The 19,329-nt window shown below is 36.4% G+C and overlaps 1 protein-coding gene across 2 annotated transcripts; it reads left to right on the top strand.

Annotated features, from left to right (window-relative positions):
- The first annotated feature begins 434 nt into the window (after window positions 1-434).
- eya2 (EYA transcriptional coactivator and phosphatase 2) lies at window positions 435-18,423 on the top strand. Of its 2 annotated transcripts, none has more exons than XM_008409232.1 (13): window positions 435-543; window positions 1,844-1,960; window positions 6,892-6,968; window positions 7,128-7,311; window positions 8,366-8,499; window positions 8,618-8,701; window positions 12,684-12,773; window positions 14,559-14,617; window positions 15,425-15,585; window positions 15,976-16,090; window positions 16,206-16,327; window positions 16,959-17,059; window positions 17,367-18,423. In XM_008409232.1, the coding sequence occupies exons 1-13, from the start codon at window positions 441-443 to the stop codon at window positions 17,445-17,447; spliced, it is 1,428 nt and encodes a 475-aa protein (XP_008407454.1). In that variant the 5' UTR covers window positions 435-440; the 3' UTR covers window positions 17,448-18,423. The 2 variants fall into 2 exon arrangements, with proteins under 2 accessions (XP_008407454.1, XP_008407453.1); XM_008409231.1 differs by having other exon boundaries at window positions 8,363-8,499.
- Window positions 18,424-19,329: the final 906 nt, after the last annotated feature.

Genomic DNA, 19,329 nt, shown 5'->3' with positions numbered 1-19,329 from the left:
GACCATGTTTCTTAATTTACAGCTCTTCTCATTGACGGCTTCATATTCAGAGCTTTGCACTTTGAATTGCCTTGTTGCTGAAAAAATGCTATATAAATAAAATTACCTTACCTTACCTTTGGTACCTAAGTTCGTTGTGACATTTGGCACTAMATTTAAATAGATTTATGATGCAGTGCATCATGTCTTCTTGCATTTGCGTAGAAGATTAAAATAAAAATAATAATAATAATTTAGAATTTTGATTGTGAGACAAGTCCAACTGTATTTGTGCTTTTTAGAAGCTTGTTAAAGTTAGAGGTAAGCAACGACTCAGATTTTCGTCTGTTGTTCTCTGACTGAAAAMAGTTCTTCACTCCACAATAAAATTTCCAATAAAAGAACAAATGTTTTGCTGTAACAACCTTATTTTATGCCTTCTGTCTTGTAGGATCAAAGCCATGGCTGCATACGGACAGACTCAGTACAGCTCTGCCCTTCAACCCGCAGTGCCATACACAGCTTATACACACCACACACAAGGCTACAGCATGCCCTCTTACAGTGAGTACAAACAAACTCAGTACTATGTTTGAAAAATGTGTTATTCCTGTAAAAAGTTAGCTCTGTGAGCTAACTTTAATAAAAGACTGAATGGTAGGTCAATTCAGTATCTTCTGGAAATGTCCACTATTGTTTCATCAGTCCTCAGAATATTTTCCCCAAAAATGTGTTGCTTTTATTTTGGAGAACTTTGAACAGACATTTCTGTTGTTTTTGTTCAGTTGTGGTTTCCACCTTGATTCTAACTGCAGTATCATAAATGCTGACCTCAACTGTGGTTTTTAGTTCTTTAGATGTTAATCTGACATTATTTATCACCTCTTGGATGAATCACGGATGTGCTTTTAAGAGTAATTTTGGTAAATCACTCACTCCTGGGTGGGATGTTTTTTTTTTGTTTTTTTTTTATCAATTTGTGGATAATGTTTCACTCTGGATCACTAGAGTCCCAAATGCTTTGAAATTGCTTTTTAACTCTTTCTAAAATAAGGTATGTAACTTAATCTGTTTTTGAATTTCAGTAGAAAGGGGTCATAGTGTGTTTTTTTTTWWWATATTTTAGGATACTTCATGTTGTCAGGAAAGTTCTATTTAAGTAACGCTTTAATTCTGCATGTCTGGAGGTAATCAGGCCTTGGTGAAGTTGAACTCAGCTGTACAAAATGGGTGATCCTTTATGATGTTCCGGTGGCATCTTGTTGGCATTCTGACATTTCAGATTTCCTGGGCCATGTTAGTTGTTGTATCATAAAACATGTTGCATCTATAAAAACATATATCAAACATAAAGTCTTTGAGGTTCCTGACACGTTTTTATTATGACCAYAAAACTGACAAAATATAAAGTCCAAACTATAAAAAGATTTTTATTTTATTTTACATTCTGTMATGCCATTTCTGGTATTTTTGCTAATTTGATTGCATTTGGTTGCAGGACACAGCCTAAGTTTAGACACTGGTTTTCCGTGTTTAATCCCACAGAGAGTCGCAGTACAGCTTGTGCCTTCTAGTGCTAAACAGTAAAGCATGTTTATTGCCTTGTGAAAATATTGTCTAATTCAAGAAATGATCACATAATTTTTTATTGACTTACAAAAGCAAAAACCATGGCTAATTTGCTGTCTAGATTTTGCACATCCAGATAACTAGTCATAGTTTGAGCTTCCAAAAGCAAATGGTGGAATTGTTTGGTCATAGTTAAATAGCAGAGATCAGTAGATTAATCTCGTATTTTACCGTAGTGGATGCCCATATGTTTTATGTTGAATATATCATAAATGTTGTGTTGTTTTTATTTTAGACATAAAAACAGAGGATGGTTTGAGTCACTCTCCGGGACAAACAGGACTCCTGGGCTACTCAAACTTCAGCGGCACCCCTCCGAGCCAAAGCCTCTACAGCTACTCACACACACATGGTCAGTTTAAAACAATACATTCACTGCATGTGAGGGCCCTCTGATGCACTTGTTGGCATAGCCTTTCTAACTCATATTTGATTTAACTACAGGAGCATCCATAGCTGCTGTAGTCCTCCTTCTATCTCCTCTCCTCTCTTCTTTTTTCTTCACCACCACACCTGTTCTCTATTAGCTGCGGTCTGGGCTTCTGGCGTCAAAAGTCTATTCACCCCTCCTCTTTTCTAGGGGTCAGGCCCCCTTTCTCCACTCAGACCAACAACACAGCATGCAAYCGTTTGTTTCTGTTTTTCTGACGGAAGAAGGACCGAATATTATGTGCACACAAAAGCAAAGAAACAAAGCAGACAGATGGGGAAAAAAACCACAATATTTATGGCACAACAAAAGCTGGGCAGAAGTGCTTTCTGATAAAGGTACTTAGATAAAGATGTTTCAGCCCTGGGAGGGTGTGCAGCTCCCTGCATGTCAGTGTGCGTCTGTGATTGAGTGCAAGCGACTGTGCTGTACACATTCCTCAGTCGCCCGGCGCCCAAAGCATGACTTGCTCAGTGCGACTTTATGGCTTTGAAACCAGCATGAAATTGACCTTGTGTGTGACAGGGGAGAGGTTAAGGGGCATTTTACGGAGGGGTGAGCTGGTCTAGTGCTACAGGCGCTAYACAAGCTGTTCCCATTGTATGGAAGAGACAAAGGCAAGAACAAATATTAAAGTACCAAAAACAGATTATCTTTTTACGTTTTTCTGCATCACCTCRTAATGTTTAAAACTGTCACTGTAAATTCCAGATATCCAAACATGGATATTKTAGGCTTTGTTTAGTGATGATGATCTTTTAGAAGTTATTTGGTGATGCTTCAAAATYGTTTGAGGAAAAGTGGAGTCTTGCATAGTTTTACACAAAAACAGACAAAAGTGGCTTATCGTATGATGCAAACAAAACTTGTTTACTCCAACCAAATCCTCAAAGGTTATAAAGCCCTCTTTGATCTAGTTGGGAAAATCTTCTGYTTGGATCCCGATGTGCATTGTGAAGGATCTTCGAGAGGAGACATGAACCAATCAGGGTTGGGGTAACATGAAAACTATGTCATGTTAGACGTCTAATGAAACTTTAACACTTTCTTTAGAGTAATTCGTTGCTGTAGCCAAAATAATACTTCTTAACCAGGGTTTCCCTTAGTACCAAAGTTTCAAACAAGTTAACATTATTTAAGTTGCATCAAATTATGGATTATTTCAAATATTGTCAAAGAATTTTTGAAAATTTAAAATAAGATTATTCATTTAAGAGAAACTTTGATATGTATTTAAAGTTATTCAGATAAAACTAATTTTAAACATAAGTGTCATRAAAAAAATCCATATTGTGAATATTGCGGATCATCACCAGCGGTAACACCAGGTGGTTTCTGCTGACCCTCGAGTCAGTGGATACAAAGTAAGGCCAAAAATTAATTGAGTTTTGTGTTGCCTAATAATATTTATCCACAGATGATTAAGCAGACAATTATTTTAGTTAACGTGTTCTGCAGTTCTTCTTACATATTATGTTCTTAAGCATTTTTTTATACTATTAATTAATGTTGATCATAATCAAAGCTCCTCTTATAATGTAAATTCAAATAAATGACTCAATGGCAATGTCAGAATATTTATTAAAATACAAACCTCTTGTTGCTCTTAAGAATTAAATTTTTGGTTTTATCAGTTGYTGAAGGAAAAGCTGACAACAAAGCTAAATGTTTTTTTCCAGCAACCAAAATTCTTGTCTATATAAATAACCTTCTTCTCACACTTTTAATAATAAATTGAAGTTAGTTTATGCGATATCCAGCTCATGTAACTATGAAAATGTAAATATTTCTAAAGATCCAAGTCAGTAAGTATCACATTGGTTTTAAATTACTTTCAATACTGCTTTTTCTTCATTTTTCCTCGTTCGTCTTTTTCTCTAAGCTTTAATATAACTCCCACTTCCATCAGTGAGTGATTATCTTCCTTGTCTTCACAACATTGTTTACTCTTTAGGGACGTAAAGCTGTGTGTTAAAATGTGATCTTTTAAAGAGTTAAGTTTWAAACTATTTGCCATTAAATATGAATGACACGTAATCWTTCTCCAGACATGATCTAACTCCTGAACCGCTATTTTTTATTCCTTTGAAGACAATCCATGATTTTTGTATTATTGTACTTTCTCTTTTAAGGAATATTCAGATGTGAAACATTACAGAAGAATGTAAATGTTTGTGTAAACAGGCTTTTGAAGGAACCCTTTGACAAACTGCACAGCTTTGTTACAGCACGGCAGTTAGACCAACAAAGAAAATTTTAACAGTGTAATTGGACTTTGAGGGACAATGTTCCTAAACAAAATAAATTTGTTTGAATATTCTTATGTATAAATCATTTACTGTGAACTTCAAAGGGTAATAGATTTCCACAACATTCAAATAGTTGATGTAATTAGAACGTTTTCATCATCCATTATACTGCACACAATACACAACAACACACAAAGATAGCGCGCGCACACACACACCCAAAATCCTTCCAAAAGCTTATTGTATACAGTGTACACAACTAAACCAAATGCAGGCTTTTCTGTGTTTACTGGAGAGACCCCCTCTATTTTTCTTGTTGTCAGTTTAAGGGACTGTTGTGTTGTCTGGGAAGATTTCTGCCCCTGAGTCATAATGTCTCTTTTCTCATCTTTTTGGCTTGGGTAACATATAACAGTCAAGAGAAAGCTGTAATGAATCATGACCTAAAAGGCTTTTATGTTATGATAACCTTGAATAAATTGACCACAGTTTGACAATGCACTCTACTTATACAAAAACTTTAATCTATAGAAATAAAACTTGATTAAAAAAAAAACAGAAAAGCAACTAATTCCTGMTGGTTCTAAAATAATATGTTATAATGTCTGAGCCAGTTCGTATGTGTCTTGTGTACCCTGGCAGCATGCTGGGTGTGAAGGGTCTTTTAAATTGCTCTTTGACCGCTTGAACAGGCAGGCTGAGTAAATATCTTCAGTTTTGGTCAAAGAGGATCTGAAGATCCACTGTGCTGTTTACTATACTCTAGAGTTTAGATAAGGCCTAAAACATACAACCTGACATGTAGACGTAGTGTCCAATCTCGATCTGTCCCCACTAATTAACTTTAATTACAGACCCCAGCTCACAAGTAAACCCAACATTTTTATTGGGCTGCGCAAGGCAGTGCATTAACATTAGCACATAACATTTCACTGCCCCTCACTAGTTAGCATTWGCCTTTTCCCTAAAAAAAGCTTTTAGATATTGTTCTTATTGATTAGCCATGTTTAGTATACGGAATGGAGTAAGTCAATGTAAGACAACATGCTAGTGATACCCCACATGCCACTGACAGCATTTAGGCTAACATTAGCATTTCGGCTAATTTTAGCTTATACACGAATTTTACCATACTGAGTGGTATAAGTCCATGTTAGTCAAAGTGCTCTTGATTATCCAGATGCTATTGACTATACCTTAGCTAAACTTACCATTGAGGCTAATTTTTAGCATGTGGCAAAACTTTGTGATGTATGCTACAGTGTGTCTTGTACCCCTTGGAAGGGTGTGTGTGAAAACAAATGTCCCGCAACCATACAACCACTCTTTGACTGTTTGACTTCGGCTGTCCATGCTGGGCTCTTTAAACTTATCATATAAACTATTTCTCAGTCCAATACTCCTAAGAATGGCATTATGGAGAAGCATTATTGTGAAGATGTGCTGAGGATTGCGTCAGAAAGGATCTGAACTTCTTAAAGAGACAGAGGCTAATTTCAAGGCGTAAGATATGGCCACAATGCAAATTCAAATTTCTTTTCAGTTATTTTTGAYGTTTACGAGATTTTCATTACAACTGAAGTTAACATTGCTACTTGATTGATATTGCCCCTTTGAGAACTTTTTCAAACATCTGGATGAGTTTCACATTCCTGCTGTTTTTTGAAATGCCTCAGTCTGGACTGATGCAATTTACATTGCATGACTTAACTAAATGTCATTGGAAGATATGTGTTCAGTTTATTTCCAACTTTTTGTTTTCAGACTAATTACCTGCAAGTCTAAATTTCAAGATTATCATATCTTGAAATTTGGTGGTGCTTATATGTATTACTAATAAGGCAGTATTCAGTATAGTAGTTACTAGTCATTGAACTTGAACCTCTGTGAGAAATTGCACTCATACAAAGGTACTTTTTGAATAAATACTATTAGGCCAACCTTTTGAACTTTTGGTCAGATTTGAATCTTCGGGGAAGTTTGTTTGCATCATATGACATGCCCAACACAGTGCTCTTTTCTACCTGTTTTGTGTTCAATAGCTCATGTGTTTCAAAGTGGCCCATTTCCAGTATTTATTCAAATTAGTTTCGATTCAAGTTTGGAACAGTCAGCCACATGCTAAAAAGACTGGGTAAAAAAAATAAAGGTAAAGATGTTGTACAGGGTGTTGGCTGGAGATAAGAAAAGTTAATAACCTGACAAACAGTACATATAGACTCAACAGGATGTTGGAGGTGAGGGGAGATTGCTTGGAGGAAGGCATTCCTGTCTTAGCTTGATCTTATTTGAAAATTCCCACAGCAGTAAGAAGCGCAGGAGCTGTAGACTTTCCCACCTGTATTGCCATGTCAGTCATAAATCCCAGACTAAGCTCCTGCAGCTCTGAGCTGTCACCAAGGAAAGAACAAGAGCTACTTCCTCCTGCACACAGCTACACAGATCAGATGCAGGGCAGTAACAGCACAGCCTTTTTTGCCTACATAAGACGGAAAGCAAATAAACACTACCAGTGCATCACCCATACTTTTTTATGTTTATAATTGTGTCAKATTAACAGAAKCTTTCACTTTTTCCATTTCATATCATTTACTTTCTTYTTAGGTGCTGGTATTTCWTCTGGAATTTTTCAAGGTACTCATGCAATCTCAAGTTCAACCCCATTCAACCCAACCCAACAAGTGAGTAATTTACCTTAAGAAAGTTTATATTTAAAGAAGTTCCTGTGCTACTGAAGACATAATAGTCTTAGTAATAATTATTGACCTACTAATTGTTAACATTTACCCTTTTTTTAACAACCTGATGCAACCGATTAAAATTYTTGTTTCCATTGTCAGGAATTTTCTGCATATTCCAGCTACAGTCAGAGCCAGTACTCTCCCTATTATAATTCACATCACTACAACAGTCCCTACATAACCAGCAGCAACATCAGTCCTGCATCAATCACAGCTCCTTTAGCCTATCAGCACCCAGAGCACCCGGTTATGATGCCCAATCACAGCCCAGAGTCACATACAGGTAAAGAGTCATTTTCTTCTCAAKATATAAATCTTWACTTCTTTTTGCTTTCTTGATTTATTCTTCTGTGAACTAGTTTTTCAGACCAACAAAAAAAAACATTRATATTACACTTGTCAATGGTAAGATCCACCAATTGCTTCAGAAAAATGCCAACTTGAAAACATAAAGGCACATCAAAAACATCCTTAATTTAGCCAAAAAGCATAGTTATTTAACATGAAACTCTGCAATAAAGGATAACTGACTTTAAAAATGAATCATCCAATTAAACCAAAATCAGTCAAAACAAGAAAAACATGTTGATTTCAAGCAGAGTCAGAACTAATTGAAATATTTCAGAGGCCATGCTGAACAGTTCAGCTCAATGCACCGATGTGTTGTTTGATTGCAGGTTGGCACTGTGCAGGAGTCTACAAATGTTCTTTTTGTACCACTGTGTTTAATGTTGGTTATTCATTTAAATAGAGATGATAGTTTAATTGTTGTACTTAACTGAGTAATAAATGTGTATACCATCAGCACAGAGATGGTTAGAAGCACAAAATGTACTTAATTTTTTGTGTGAGTTGTAAATTGCTCTTGAAAAATCAAAAAAGTCCTTGCCATATGAAATGGAATATAAGTATAATTGCAGGATATCCTGATTTTGCATGTGAAAAAGCAAGTAATTCATGTTAGTTTTGGGGAATCTTTTTCTCTGGGACAGTAACATAAATCTGTCCCAGATRTATGCCAATTATTATTCACGGACTAAGGAGGATTCATTTTTATGTATATTATGTGGTGTTGCTCTAACATAATATACCAATAAAATACATTATAGTTTGTGGCTATATCATGATGGAAAATKTCAGAAAACATTTTCTGGATAGATCGTCATGTCACTCTATAGTCTTTAAAAAAATTGCTGYAAAAATTACTAACAGTTAAAATTGCAATACSTAAAAACAAATACTATTTATGTGGCTACTAATTAGMGTCTAACMGTTAGAAAAAATATGGAATAAGTGTAAAAAGTCYTATAGATTTTAAGGTTATTTTCATTTAGCAGATTACAATCCACCACCCAGTCCGCCAACCCCGGGTAAAGAAGAGGGAATCCCAGGACGGAGGGGAACCGACAGCAAGTTGAGAGGAAGAAAAAGAGTTATTGAACCCGCTCCCCCTCTTGACTCTGATATAGAGGTAAACACCCTCTCGCACAGCAAAACTATTGGCATTTCTCAAAAACAATATTTATCTTTCTCCCTTTCGTGAACACACAAACTGTCATGCAGCTAACATATCTATTATTTCACTGCAGCGTGTGTTTATCTGGGATCTGGATGAAACCATCATCATTTTCCATTCGCTCCTCACTGGAACCTTCTCCTCACGGTTTGGCAAGGTAGGACTACCCTTCACTTTGTCATTTAGCATAAGAGTCATGCTCTGTGACAAATCCCAGCCCCACAGTAGGCGATTATAGCAAGCAGACAGTTTGTTTGCTTAGACTCTTCACGGTAAACACAGAGTTCTACTTTGCAAAATACTCCCTTTGTCTCTCTATTCACCTGCTTATTTGAACAAAGGTTGAAGTCCATAACCTTCAGGTCTCATYTCTGAACATTTTCACACGCTGGCCATGTTATGCCTTCTGCCCTCTTGTTTCTTTTCATAATGCAGCGAGGTTGTTTGGCTACCCTGACAGCCCGCGGCGTGATTGACAGCCAGCAGGACCTTTACATAAGAGACCGGCAGCTGACAAGRGGCGGACAGTGGTGCATTTCTTGTTTTTGGCAAAGGCGCCATGTTTTGAATTCTCACGGTCCCCCTGCGGGTTGACACAAGGCTGATGGGAGTTTGAGAGCAGCGTTGCAGATCATTTAAGCTCCCTGGCAGGCCTTGTGTGCCGATGTTTCTTTTTCTTTTCTGCTCTGCCCCGGCAAGGGTCTGGAGAGGCAGAGTGAGGAAGAAGCAAAGTGCTAGTTGGGCYTTGCGGATGTGTTGAAATGTGACTCATGTGCCAAAAATTCCTCCCACCACACAAACACCCCACTGCTGGATCCAGGGGAGCTCGGTTGGACAGATTCTGACATCAAAACTCAGACATGCAGCGGAGGAATTAAATGAGTGACAGCAGAGAAAACAGTCCAGTTCTCTGAGGCTTCTTAAAACCTTGTAAAACGATAATTAACACAAAATTCATTCTAATCTTACAGCAATCTCATGCTTAATTCATTTTGCTCAGTTTATACAGTTTCTGCTTATTCATAACTTCACTGACTGAATAAGTGTGAATAGATTTTGAGAAYAAATGGTTGGTTTTCAAGGTAAAACTGGGACCTGTTCTTGGAAATACGTGGGAGGCAGGCTGAAAGATGCCTGTTTTCAGCAGTTTTTGTTGAGCCAAATGTTACTGGAGAACCTTTAATATCATCTCATCTATTATCTCATTCATCATACAACACCCCGTCCTGTCCTCCACTATGTGAATTCAAGTCTCCCAGCTGTCTTTCATATCGGCAAACTACTTGCATAAGAGTTAAGGTGAGAAGTGAGRGGATTTTTGTATCTATCCTTGTTTTATGAGTATAATTTTATTTATTTGTTTATTTGTATCTTTTTCTTATTTTGTTTGTTTTATCTTTTTTACTATGGACCTTTTTTATGTCTGGAGTAAAGATATGATGAYGATAATAATGCTAAATGAAAAAAAAACAAACAATTCTGACTTTGGGTAGCAGACCGTTTGAAGAATTAGACTATCATAGATTATGATTTTAATTCTCATAATAAACATAAAAACACCTTTGTTAAACATTTGACCTCTTCCTCTTCTAAAACTTCCTCTGTCTCAATATTGATCCTGTTGAACTTTTGTTCACCCTCTTGTTCTATATTGCACTCATTTCTGAGGGGGATGTGTTGTAATTGTCCTATTTGTGTCATCTTTTACCCTACTTGTGGCTTGTAATTGTAAACCAGAAAAAAGCCCCGGCTTGTCACTCTAAATACTTTAATGAGATGCTTACCTTTGGCTGACACTTCTCCCTTCTGGCTTGTTCTGCTACCAGGGCTGCCAGTAAAACAATGTGGCACACATAACTTAACACACCTGCTTTTGCAGTATAGAATTACAGCACATCCAAGCTGACAGATTCTGGATTATGATTTATATGATTCTGTGGATAGGGGATTAATTGTTTGCTTATTAATCTAATAACTGAAGTTGGTGTTGTGTCACACCCAGGCTTTTTATTTTTATCAGTATGGAAAGCAAACAAAATGAGGATGGTGGATGAGAGGGCAGATGTTCCAACATTTTTGAAGCTGTTTTATCATATGACAAAGTAAACAGATGTGATCTTAACTGCTCTACATTAGATCCACTTTTTTATTGTTTTTACTTTCTTTGATATAGCGGGGGATATAAGTGGCAAATCTGTCTACTTTCTCAGCAAATGTGAATTTGCATATCTTGTTTCATCTTCAGTTTCTGATTCAAAAAGTATCTGGTCACCTCTGAATGCATCCTTCAATTTTACAAGGCCTATCTGTCTACTGTGCTGTGAAACAGCCCTACACTACGGCACTCAAACCAGCAAACTTCATTGTGGATATGGCAGTTTTGAAGTGCAGCACAATTCCTCCTCCAAAGTGGCTTTTCCAAATGTTCCTCAGCAAACTTTAATCAAGCTTCTACATGCTTTTTTTTTTTTTTGCAACAAAGTCTTGTGCAGTTAACAGGCGTAAAGGTCACGGCAGTCAACTGAATTACTTATTGTTTCATCGGGAAAGCTCGACCTGTTTTTCTAGGTCTTAGTCTCACTGAAAGTCATTCTTGGCTCTTGAACAACTCTTCTCWTTATAGTTTTGATGTCTGTAAGTAAGTCATCTTGTGAGGAGCACCTGTTTGTAGCTGGTTTATGATGAATGGAAGTTTTTTAAATATTTGGCTTGTTGCCAAATAGTAACCACCAGACCTTTTAGAAGTTTATATCTAAAATATGTTGAGTGATAACCTGGTAAGAATCTTTAYGGTTTAACAACTGGGGCTTAACTAGTTTATGTTAAATGGCAGTGATAGGGGMCAGGATTGTCGTCTCAGTACCGAGAAATTCCAGCAATTTCCTTGTCTTTTCATGCCTTTCATTACTTTTTATTTTTGAGTGTTCAGCACTTACTCTCTTTGTCAATCCACTTTGTGATGCATTTCTTGATTTATGGACTTTTTCTATGTGTGTATGACATGGATTGTTRCAGGCAGTTCTAATACCTCATTAGAAATACATTGCATTGATAAAACAAGACTCATCTAATGGTTATTTTTACCTCACTCTACATTTACATTTTGCCTTTGTCATTACAGTAGAGTTGTACCTACTGTGGGCAAGACTAGAAAAATCCCTGTTTATGCCTGTAAAAAATGTTCTATTTTCAGTTACATAGATTTTCAAAGAAAAGTCAGAACCAACACCTTTTTCTTGTTTTGCAACTTTTAATCTGATGTTTACTTAGTAGATTAAAACTCTTTAATCTAATGACAAAGGCACATTTACATTTTGCCTTTGTCATTACAGTAGAGTTGTACCTACTGTGGGCAAGACTAGAAAAATCCCTGTTTATGCCTGTAAAAAATGTTCTATTTTCAGTTACATAGATTTTCAAAGAAAAGTCAGAACCAACACCTTTTTCTTGTTTTGCAACTTTTAATCTGATGTTTACTTAGTAGATTAAAACTCTTTAGTGGACAGAGAAAGCATTCCAGTAGAGACGAGAGAAAACAAACTGTCTGTCTGACAGACAAAACTCATGCGGAAAATCAACAGTAATGAAAAAGTTTGGCAGGCGGTATGACTGACAGTGAAATATTCTCTCTTCTTTCCCCCTGAAACCTGTTTGTCAGTGTAGTTGATGAGCAGGAAGTTAATAGAGACAGACAGGCAGCTGCACTGACATGGTGGCGGGAGTAATGCTGTTTGCTAATTCAGTTTAACCGAACGTTTATTTACATATCTTAGACACACAATCTCACAGTCAAGTTATGATTTTTTTTCACCTTATTTACATAATTTATAAGTTTGTAAACTGCTTATTTGAAATCCTTATTTTGTTATTATCTTTGTAAAGAAGGTCAAAGCCTGTTTGTAGTTTCCAAATCCCAATTTCTTTTTTCTTTACAAAACATATCACAAGACATAAATACATAATAAATAAAGCTCACCATGAGACATTTCTTTTAGGTAACATATGCTATGTATTGTGACACAAAAGTATCATTTTGGTTTAAGAAAGAGATTTCTGTTTTGTCAATGAGATTATGCTAAGATTTATAGAAGGATTATATATCAGGAGTATTAATTTTCCCCCTTTTGTCTGTTGAACAGGACTCATCAAAGGCAGTGTCTCTGGGTTTGTGGATGGAAGAAATGATCTTCAATCTAGCTGACTCAAGACTCTTTTTCAATGACCTRGAGGTGAGTTCTAAAATTTAAGCAAATCAGAAACAGATGAAGAACAAGCCTAAACTGAGAAAGTTGCAGTTTTTTTTCTCATCCGAAGTCAACTAAGCAGCAATCGTCCGCCCTTCTTGAGTCAAAAATCTTTCTGATCCACCCTCAAATTAGGTTCAGTGTACTGCAGATCTCACAGTTTTTTAACTGTCAAAAATGTTCCAGTGCGCTAGAAAAAAGCCAGAAACACCTAATAAATCTACTTAAAGTTCAACTAATTTAATATAAGCAACTAGGCATTAACGCAGCTTCTAAAAAGCAATGACTCAAACAAAATAAAAAACGGTGTTTTAGGACATGCTAAAGACTCAACACTACATGTGTTTTTCATCACATTCCTCTCCCTTGTTCTGTCAAAAGGGAAAAGATTAAAGAGGGACTCAGACAAAGGGAACAAGAACACTTTGCGTCATAATTACAGGTGTGTGTCTGGGCATCCAAGAGGAAAATTAGTCAAACGAGGAGAAGCAATGTGGAGGAGTGAAAGGAGCCAGCAAAGCCATTTCCARACCCAGTTTTCATTCCTTCTTTTGTAGTTGGGGCTGAGTAAATCTCCTGAGCAGTACTTTGGAGCTGGCTAGCAGCTCCTGCTGTCAAGTGGGGCAATTATCCAATTATATACTTACTTGTGTCAAAGGTGCCGCAGGTGTCACATKTGTATAGTTCAYTGTTTGATAAAGAATGTCAATAAAAATCTGAATTTCTGTTATGAATTAGAAATTGGTAAAATATCTTCCCGATAGTATTCAGAAACTTTAAATATTTTATCATTTTGACATCTCATGCACTTTATTGTATTCTATTTAAAATTTGATTTAATAGACTAGCTCAGGGTAGCTCATAGTTTTTCACAAATAAAATTTTGAAAAGTACAACATTATTCAGGCTACATCAACATCTACTAAAAAGGTATGAATKTATTTGTGACTAGAAATTATAGAAGACAAACAAAAAACCAACTAACTATAATGATTATAGTAATCCTGAAAAACAAAGACAAGTCTTAAGCCCAAAACAGAAAATGGTTATTTTTTTGTACTAGGTTTACAATAGTAGCTAYGGCTACTATTGTCCTTTTAATCCAGAACTAAGATTTTATTTTTTTCTCTAAGTCTTAGTTCATATTCAGAACTGAAGTGGTCATTTACATTTAATGGTTACCAGTCACTTTTCTGATGAAGCCACCTGAGTGGGATGTGGCGACTAGCCAGTGAGAACCAAGAACTGCAATAATGTAAGGAGGATGAGGTAGTGTCTCTGTCTGGGTGACTGAAATGTGATAGGAGAGCCTTTCTGTCCTGGGTCATCTCATAACAACCTATTCATGGATTCTGTATATTGTGTAGCTTTCAGAAAAATCAAGGTATGCAGAGTTTCACAATATGAAAGATGGTTTTGTGATCTTTTAAGTTGGACTCAGGACAGAATCATAAAAACTCCTTTTTTGCAGACGTTTGCACTCATATGCCTTTGTTATATGATATTTGTTGTGCCGGGTTTGTTTTTWATTTTTTCTCATAGTGATGAAGGCATTTTTGCTAAAAGTGAAAAGTAATGGACTGGTTTTAACACCTACACTGATTGGTTGTACTATGGATTTTAATGTCTGTTTAAATGTTTGTGCTTAGTTTCCTTTAGATTACTACAAAGATACACCATCATTTTGCCACAATAACATCAGTTTAACTTTGACGTKTCACACTCTGAAATGGATCTCCTGACATGTCTGCTCTCGTTGTCATTTCCCAGGAATGTGACCAGGTTCATATTGATGACGTGGCATCAGATGACAATGGACAGGACCTGAGGTAAAATTTCTTTTGTGTTCCTGAAGAGATTCGATGTGGGACACTGCCAACTTCTTTGTGGCTTGTGAACCAGATTTGCTCTCTAAATTTTAATACACCAGGTGAAAAAAACAACAAAGGAGATGAAGCGAGGAATGGGATGTGTGTAAATATGTGTATTCAAATTTGCAAGCTTGTCCATGACTTTTTTTGTTGTACTTCCTTAGCAGTATAGTATGTCACATGATATCCAACGCTTTAAAATCTCATCAAAATATCTCTTACTTTAAACAACATAAACATGTGTAAATACTTCAGGGCACTTTTGTGAGTAATTTGATAAAAAGACTAAACAAAAATAATTCAGTTTATTTATATAGCCAAATTCCCAACAAATGTCGCCTTGAGGCACTGTACAAAAAAAAGTTATTTCAGTTTAATCACACAGAAAAACAATGAGATTTTTTTTTATTGATTAAATAAGGCCATTTTTTTATTTTATGATTTTAATACTTAGTACATATATTATTTTTTTCTGAMAAACGTTCATTGATGGTCTCGTTTCAGTTTTAAAGGTAACCTCTTCACCCTGACAGATATTYGGTTTCTTTGTAATGTGTACTTCCTTAAAATTGACGAATGACTACTGTATTTAATCACCACAACTGACAAAACCTTAATGAATGGAAGTATTTCAAAGGGACTCACCTTAACAAACTGATAAAAGTGAAACAAGTGGAACTGTGTGAACTACAATGTATTTTTAAATTGTTTTTTGTTGTTTGTTTTTTTGATGATCTGACGGTTTCCTTTATTGAAAATCTGCAGCACTTACAACTTTGGGTCGGATGGCTTCCAGAGCCCGGCAGGAGCAGGATCTTTGTGCCTGGGGTCAGGGGTCCATGGAGGGGTGGACTGGATGAGGAAACTGGCTTTCCGATACCGCAGAGTCAAGGAGATCTACAACACTTACAAAAATAATGTTGGAGGTCCGTCATGCTCTCATTTTGTTTACATTTGTGAGCATTTGTTTGCACCTGTTGTAGTTAAATAAATTACCTTCAAAATTACCTGGTGTTTGATTTTCCAACACGTTAAAAAGGAAAAGATCAACACAATTTAATATATTAAGTAAGATTTGCAGTCCCACTATGAAAAAAAGATTACTAATAACATGAAATGTGTAATTAGATTCACATTCAACTTTTTCAGAAGGCTTAGCAATGTACCTTGTTTTTCTAAAACWTTTGTTGCTTGAGTCTTTTTCTAACATTTTACATTGACAATTCAATTTTGAGTGCCTGGAAGGAAAATTACTCCAACTTTATAATATATATTCACGGAGATGTGTTTCAAGCTGTACTGGACGTGTCTTTCAGGTCTGCTGGGCAGTCCCAAGCGAGAGGAATGGTTACAGCTGAGGAGAGAGATGGAAGTCCTCACTGACCTGTGGCTGACTCAAGCACTAAAAGCCCTGGCTCTAATCAACTCCAGGTTAGGCWTTCCTGCTCCACCAATGGAGGATGTTTTTGATGTATAAAACTTACAATATGAAAGGAATCACTGCTAAATGTGACATTTTATAATATTGCCACCATTCTGTCCCCAGGCCTAACTGTGTGAATGTGCTGGTGACCACCACCCAGCTTATCCCTGCTCTCTCSAAGGTGTTACTCTATGGTCTTGGCTCAGCCTTCCCAATAGAGAACATTTACAGTGCAACAAAGACAGGTGAGGAAAACCTTTGGGAGCAGAACAATGTCCTAAGGCAGTGATTCCCAACATAGGGGGGAGGCAGCATCCCTAAGTGGGGTCCTGGAAAGCTCTGGGAGTGCCTGCGCTTCGATGCCAAAAAGACTGTTAGCATATTAAAATTTACAACACACTGAGATGACATAGCTATCTGGTTATAATGGTTGAGAGCACAGAGCAAATAGTGAATCATAGTGAATGACAGATAGTGCATCCTGAGTCAAACACTGCAGAAAGGAAAGTTGAAAGTTATAAAATTACGTCACATAAGCAACTTTTTGCGTTAATTTGTAACATGATCTGAGAGGAAATTAGACCTTGTTTTAWTGCGTTTACACASAACCTGCTTCTCAAAAGRAGCATAGTTCTGAAGACATAAAAAAATTATCCTAAAGCATATTTCTCCTAAGAGCCCCACCCCGTCCCCCACCACCCTCAGGAAGGAGAACACTCAGGAAAAGAGACTGGGAACCACTGCCCTAAGACAAGACAGATGTGTTGATGTAACACCGTCTATATTTTAAGTCTGAATTTGTTTCTTTTTTGTTTTGGTTTATCCAAAGATTCAGTTTTGTTATTTGATACATATATGTATGTTTCCTCTTTAAAGGAAAGGAGAGCTGCTTTGAGCGTGTATCTCAGAGGTTTGGTCGCAGAGCGGTCTACGTGGTAATAGGAGACGGAGCCGAAGAGGAGACCGTAGCCAAAAAGGTATATATAATCCAGTCTGTTGTTTTATGGCTGACTGCTGAAAAATGGTCCTCATAAAATCTGGTACACTATGAGAATCTCTATTTGCAAAGCTGTTGTGACTGATTTTTATATTAACACTAAGACGTCAGAATGTTATAAGGAATTGATATCAGACAGACAGCATGTTTCCAACTGGTCCAAAGGCCTACCCTACACCTTACCTAATATTTAACAACTACTCTGCATTTGCAGCAGTATCACTTACTACTATGAGACATCTGCTATAATTTTACATACTAATAATCTGTTTTGTTTGTATAAATAGAARAACATGCCGTTCTGGAGGGTGTCTTGTCGGGCAGATCTGGAGGCTTTGAGCCATGCACTGGAGATGGACTACCTCTAGAGGGCAGCAGCTACCAACGTCTGTGCTCTTTAATTTCTGAGTGCATTTGTGAACCAGCCTGTTGGGACTAATGTGGAGTCAATATCGCTGAGCACCGCAGCAGAGACATTAACAGCAGGCGTGTGGAAGAGTGAAGAGTTTGAAGCATAGTGCATAAAAGGACGCAGACATGAAGTCAAAAGGGCTTCAATCAAACTGTGTGGAAGAAAAAAAGGGACCAAAGCTTAACTAATCCCAGGGAACCATGGTTAGCACTGCAAGTATTAAGCAAAACATGAAAAGCAACTTTTTTTTTTCTTCTTTTTGACTTCATCTCAAGTTCTTGGAATTGTGCCCCAATTGTTGCACTGAATGCAAATTCTGACTTTCTGTTTCWTGAACTCAATGTTAGAATCAACACAGATGAAATGTTTAGATTCTTCAAGCTTTTACTGCTATGTGGAGAAATCATTCCTCTGAACAATACTATTTTTAGACCAAGAAAACTTTATGCAATACACAACTGCTTACTTCCACTAAAATTGATGTTAATTCATGTCATATCATGTTAAATCATAGTTTTTCTTATATTTAGACATACATGGTCTGTGATTTGTCACCAGAATGATGGTTATTTATTATGGGTTTAAATTTATAACACAGTAAGTTAGTATGACAGTTTGTATGTGTGTGTAAACAAAATCATTTATTAAGGCTAGAGCTATGTTCTTGTAAAAACGTCTTGTAAGATGTTGCCATGCARATKCTGTGTTTTAGACTGGTGCTTGAAAACTTACATTTGATTTTGGGTTGTAAATTGATTTCCTTTTTGCTTTAATTTCCCATTAACCTGTAGATAAACTGTTATGRCTATGGTTGTGCATGTGCTGATTACAAAGCCTGCGAGCTTAGTCATGGTTTGTATATAATGCCTTATTGTCCATTTCTTCTGACAGTTTAAGTAGAAATGATAAAAAAAATAAATAAATTAATTGCATTTTGGGGGATCATAGAGTTGGAATTYCATCTTTTTTACACAAAACTGCTCTATCAAGGGATAAACAAAACAATAAATGGTGTAAATTAACGCCATTCAAAATWCAAGTACATCTGAGAAAAATACAATATTGAATAAAAGTGCAATATCTCATGCCAGTCATCTCAGAAAGTGAAGTTCATATTACATAGAATCATCTTGTACTTTGATGATTATGACTTCCTGATAATGGAAACTCAAATTTCACTGTCTCAGAAAATTAGAATACTGTGAAAAGGGGGATTATTGGAAAAGTGTGGCATCACACCCTAATCAATTAATTAATTTAAAACACATGCAAAGGTTTCCTGGGCCCTTAAAGTCTAACTTTGGGCCAGTACACAATCATGGGGAGGACTGCTGACCGGACGGATGTCCAGAAGACGGTCATTGACAACCTTCAAAAGGACGATAAACCACCAAAGGTAATTTCTGAAGAAACTGATTGCTCACAGCGTTCTGTATCTATGCATTTTAGCATTTAAACATCTGGTTTTAATTTGTTTGATGCGATATTCTAATATTCTGAGATGCAGCATTTTGGGTTTTCTTTACTTGTAATCATGAAAATAGTACAAAAAATAATAGAAGCTTGAGATATTTTATTCTATTTGTAAAATGGCTGTTTCATGTTCTGAGATGACTGGCACGAAARATTCCACTTTTACAACATGTATTTGTATATGCAGTTAAAATTAGATATCTGCATGATCTTTGTAAAAATGTGTATTTTTCAAATAAAAAAAAACTCTGTTAATAATCCATTTAGSATTATCAAAGTTGTTTCTATTTCAAAATCCAAAATAAAATGAGTGTGTTCGAGAGATGAACATGGTGCAAAAATATGGAAACAAACTTTGCAAAAAA

Source organism: Poecilia reticulata, linkage group LG5, assembly GCF_000633615.1.
Source record: "Poecilia reticulata strain Guanapo linkage group LG5, Guppy_female_1.0+MT, whole genome shotgun sequence".
Taxonomy (NCBI): domain Eukaryota; kingdom Metazoa; phylum Chordata; class Actinopteri; order Cyprinodontiformes; family Poeciliidae; genus Poecilia; species Poecilia reticulata.
This window is presented reverse-complemented; position numbering and strand designations above follow the sequence as displayed.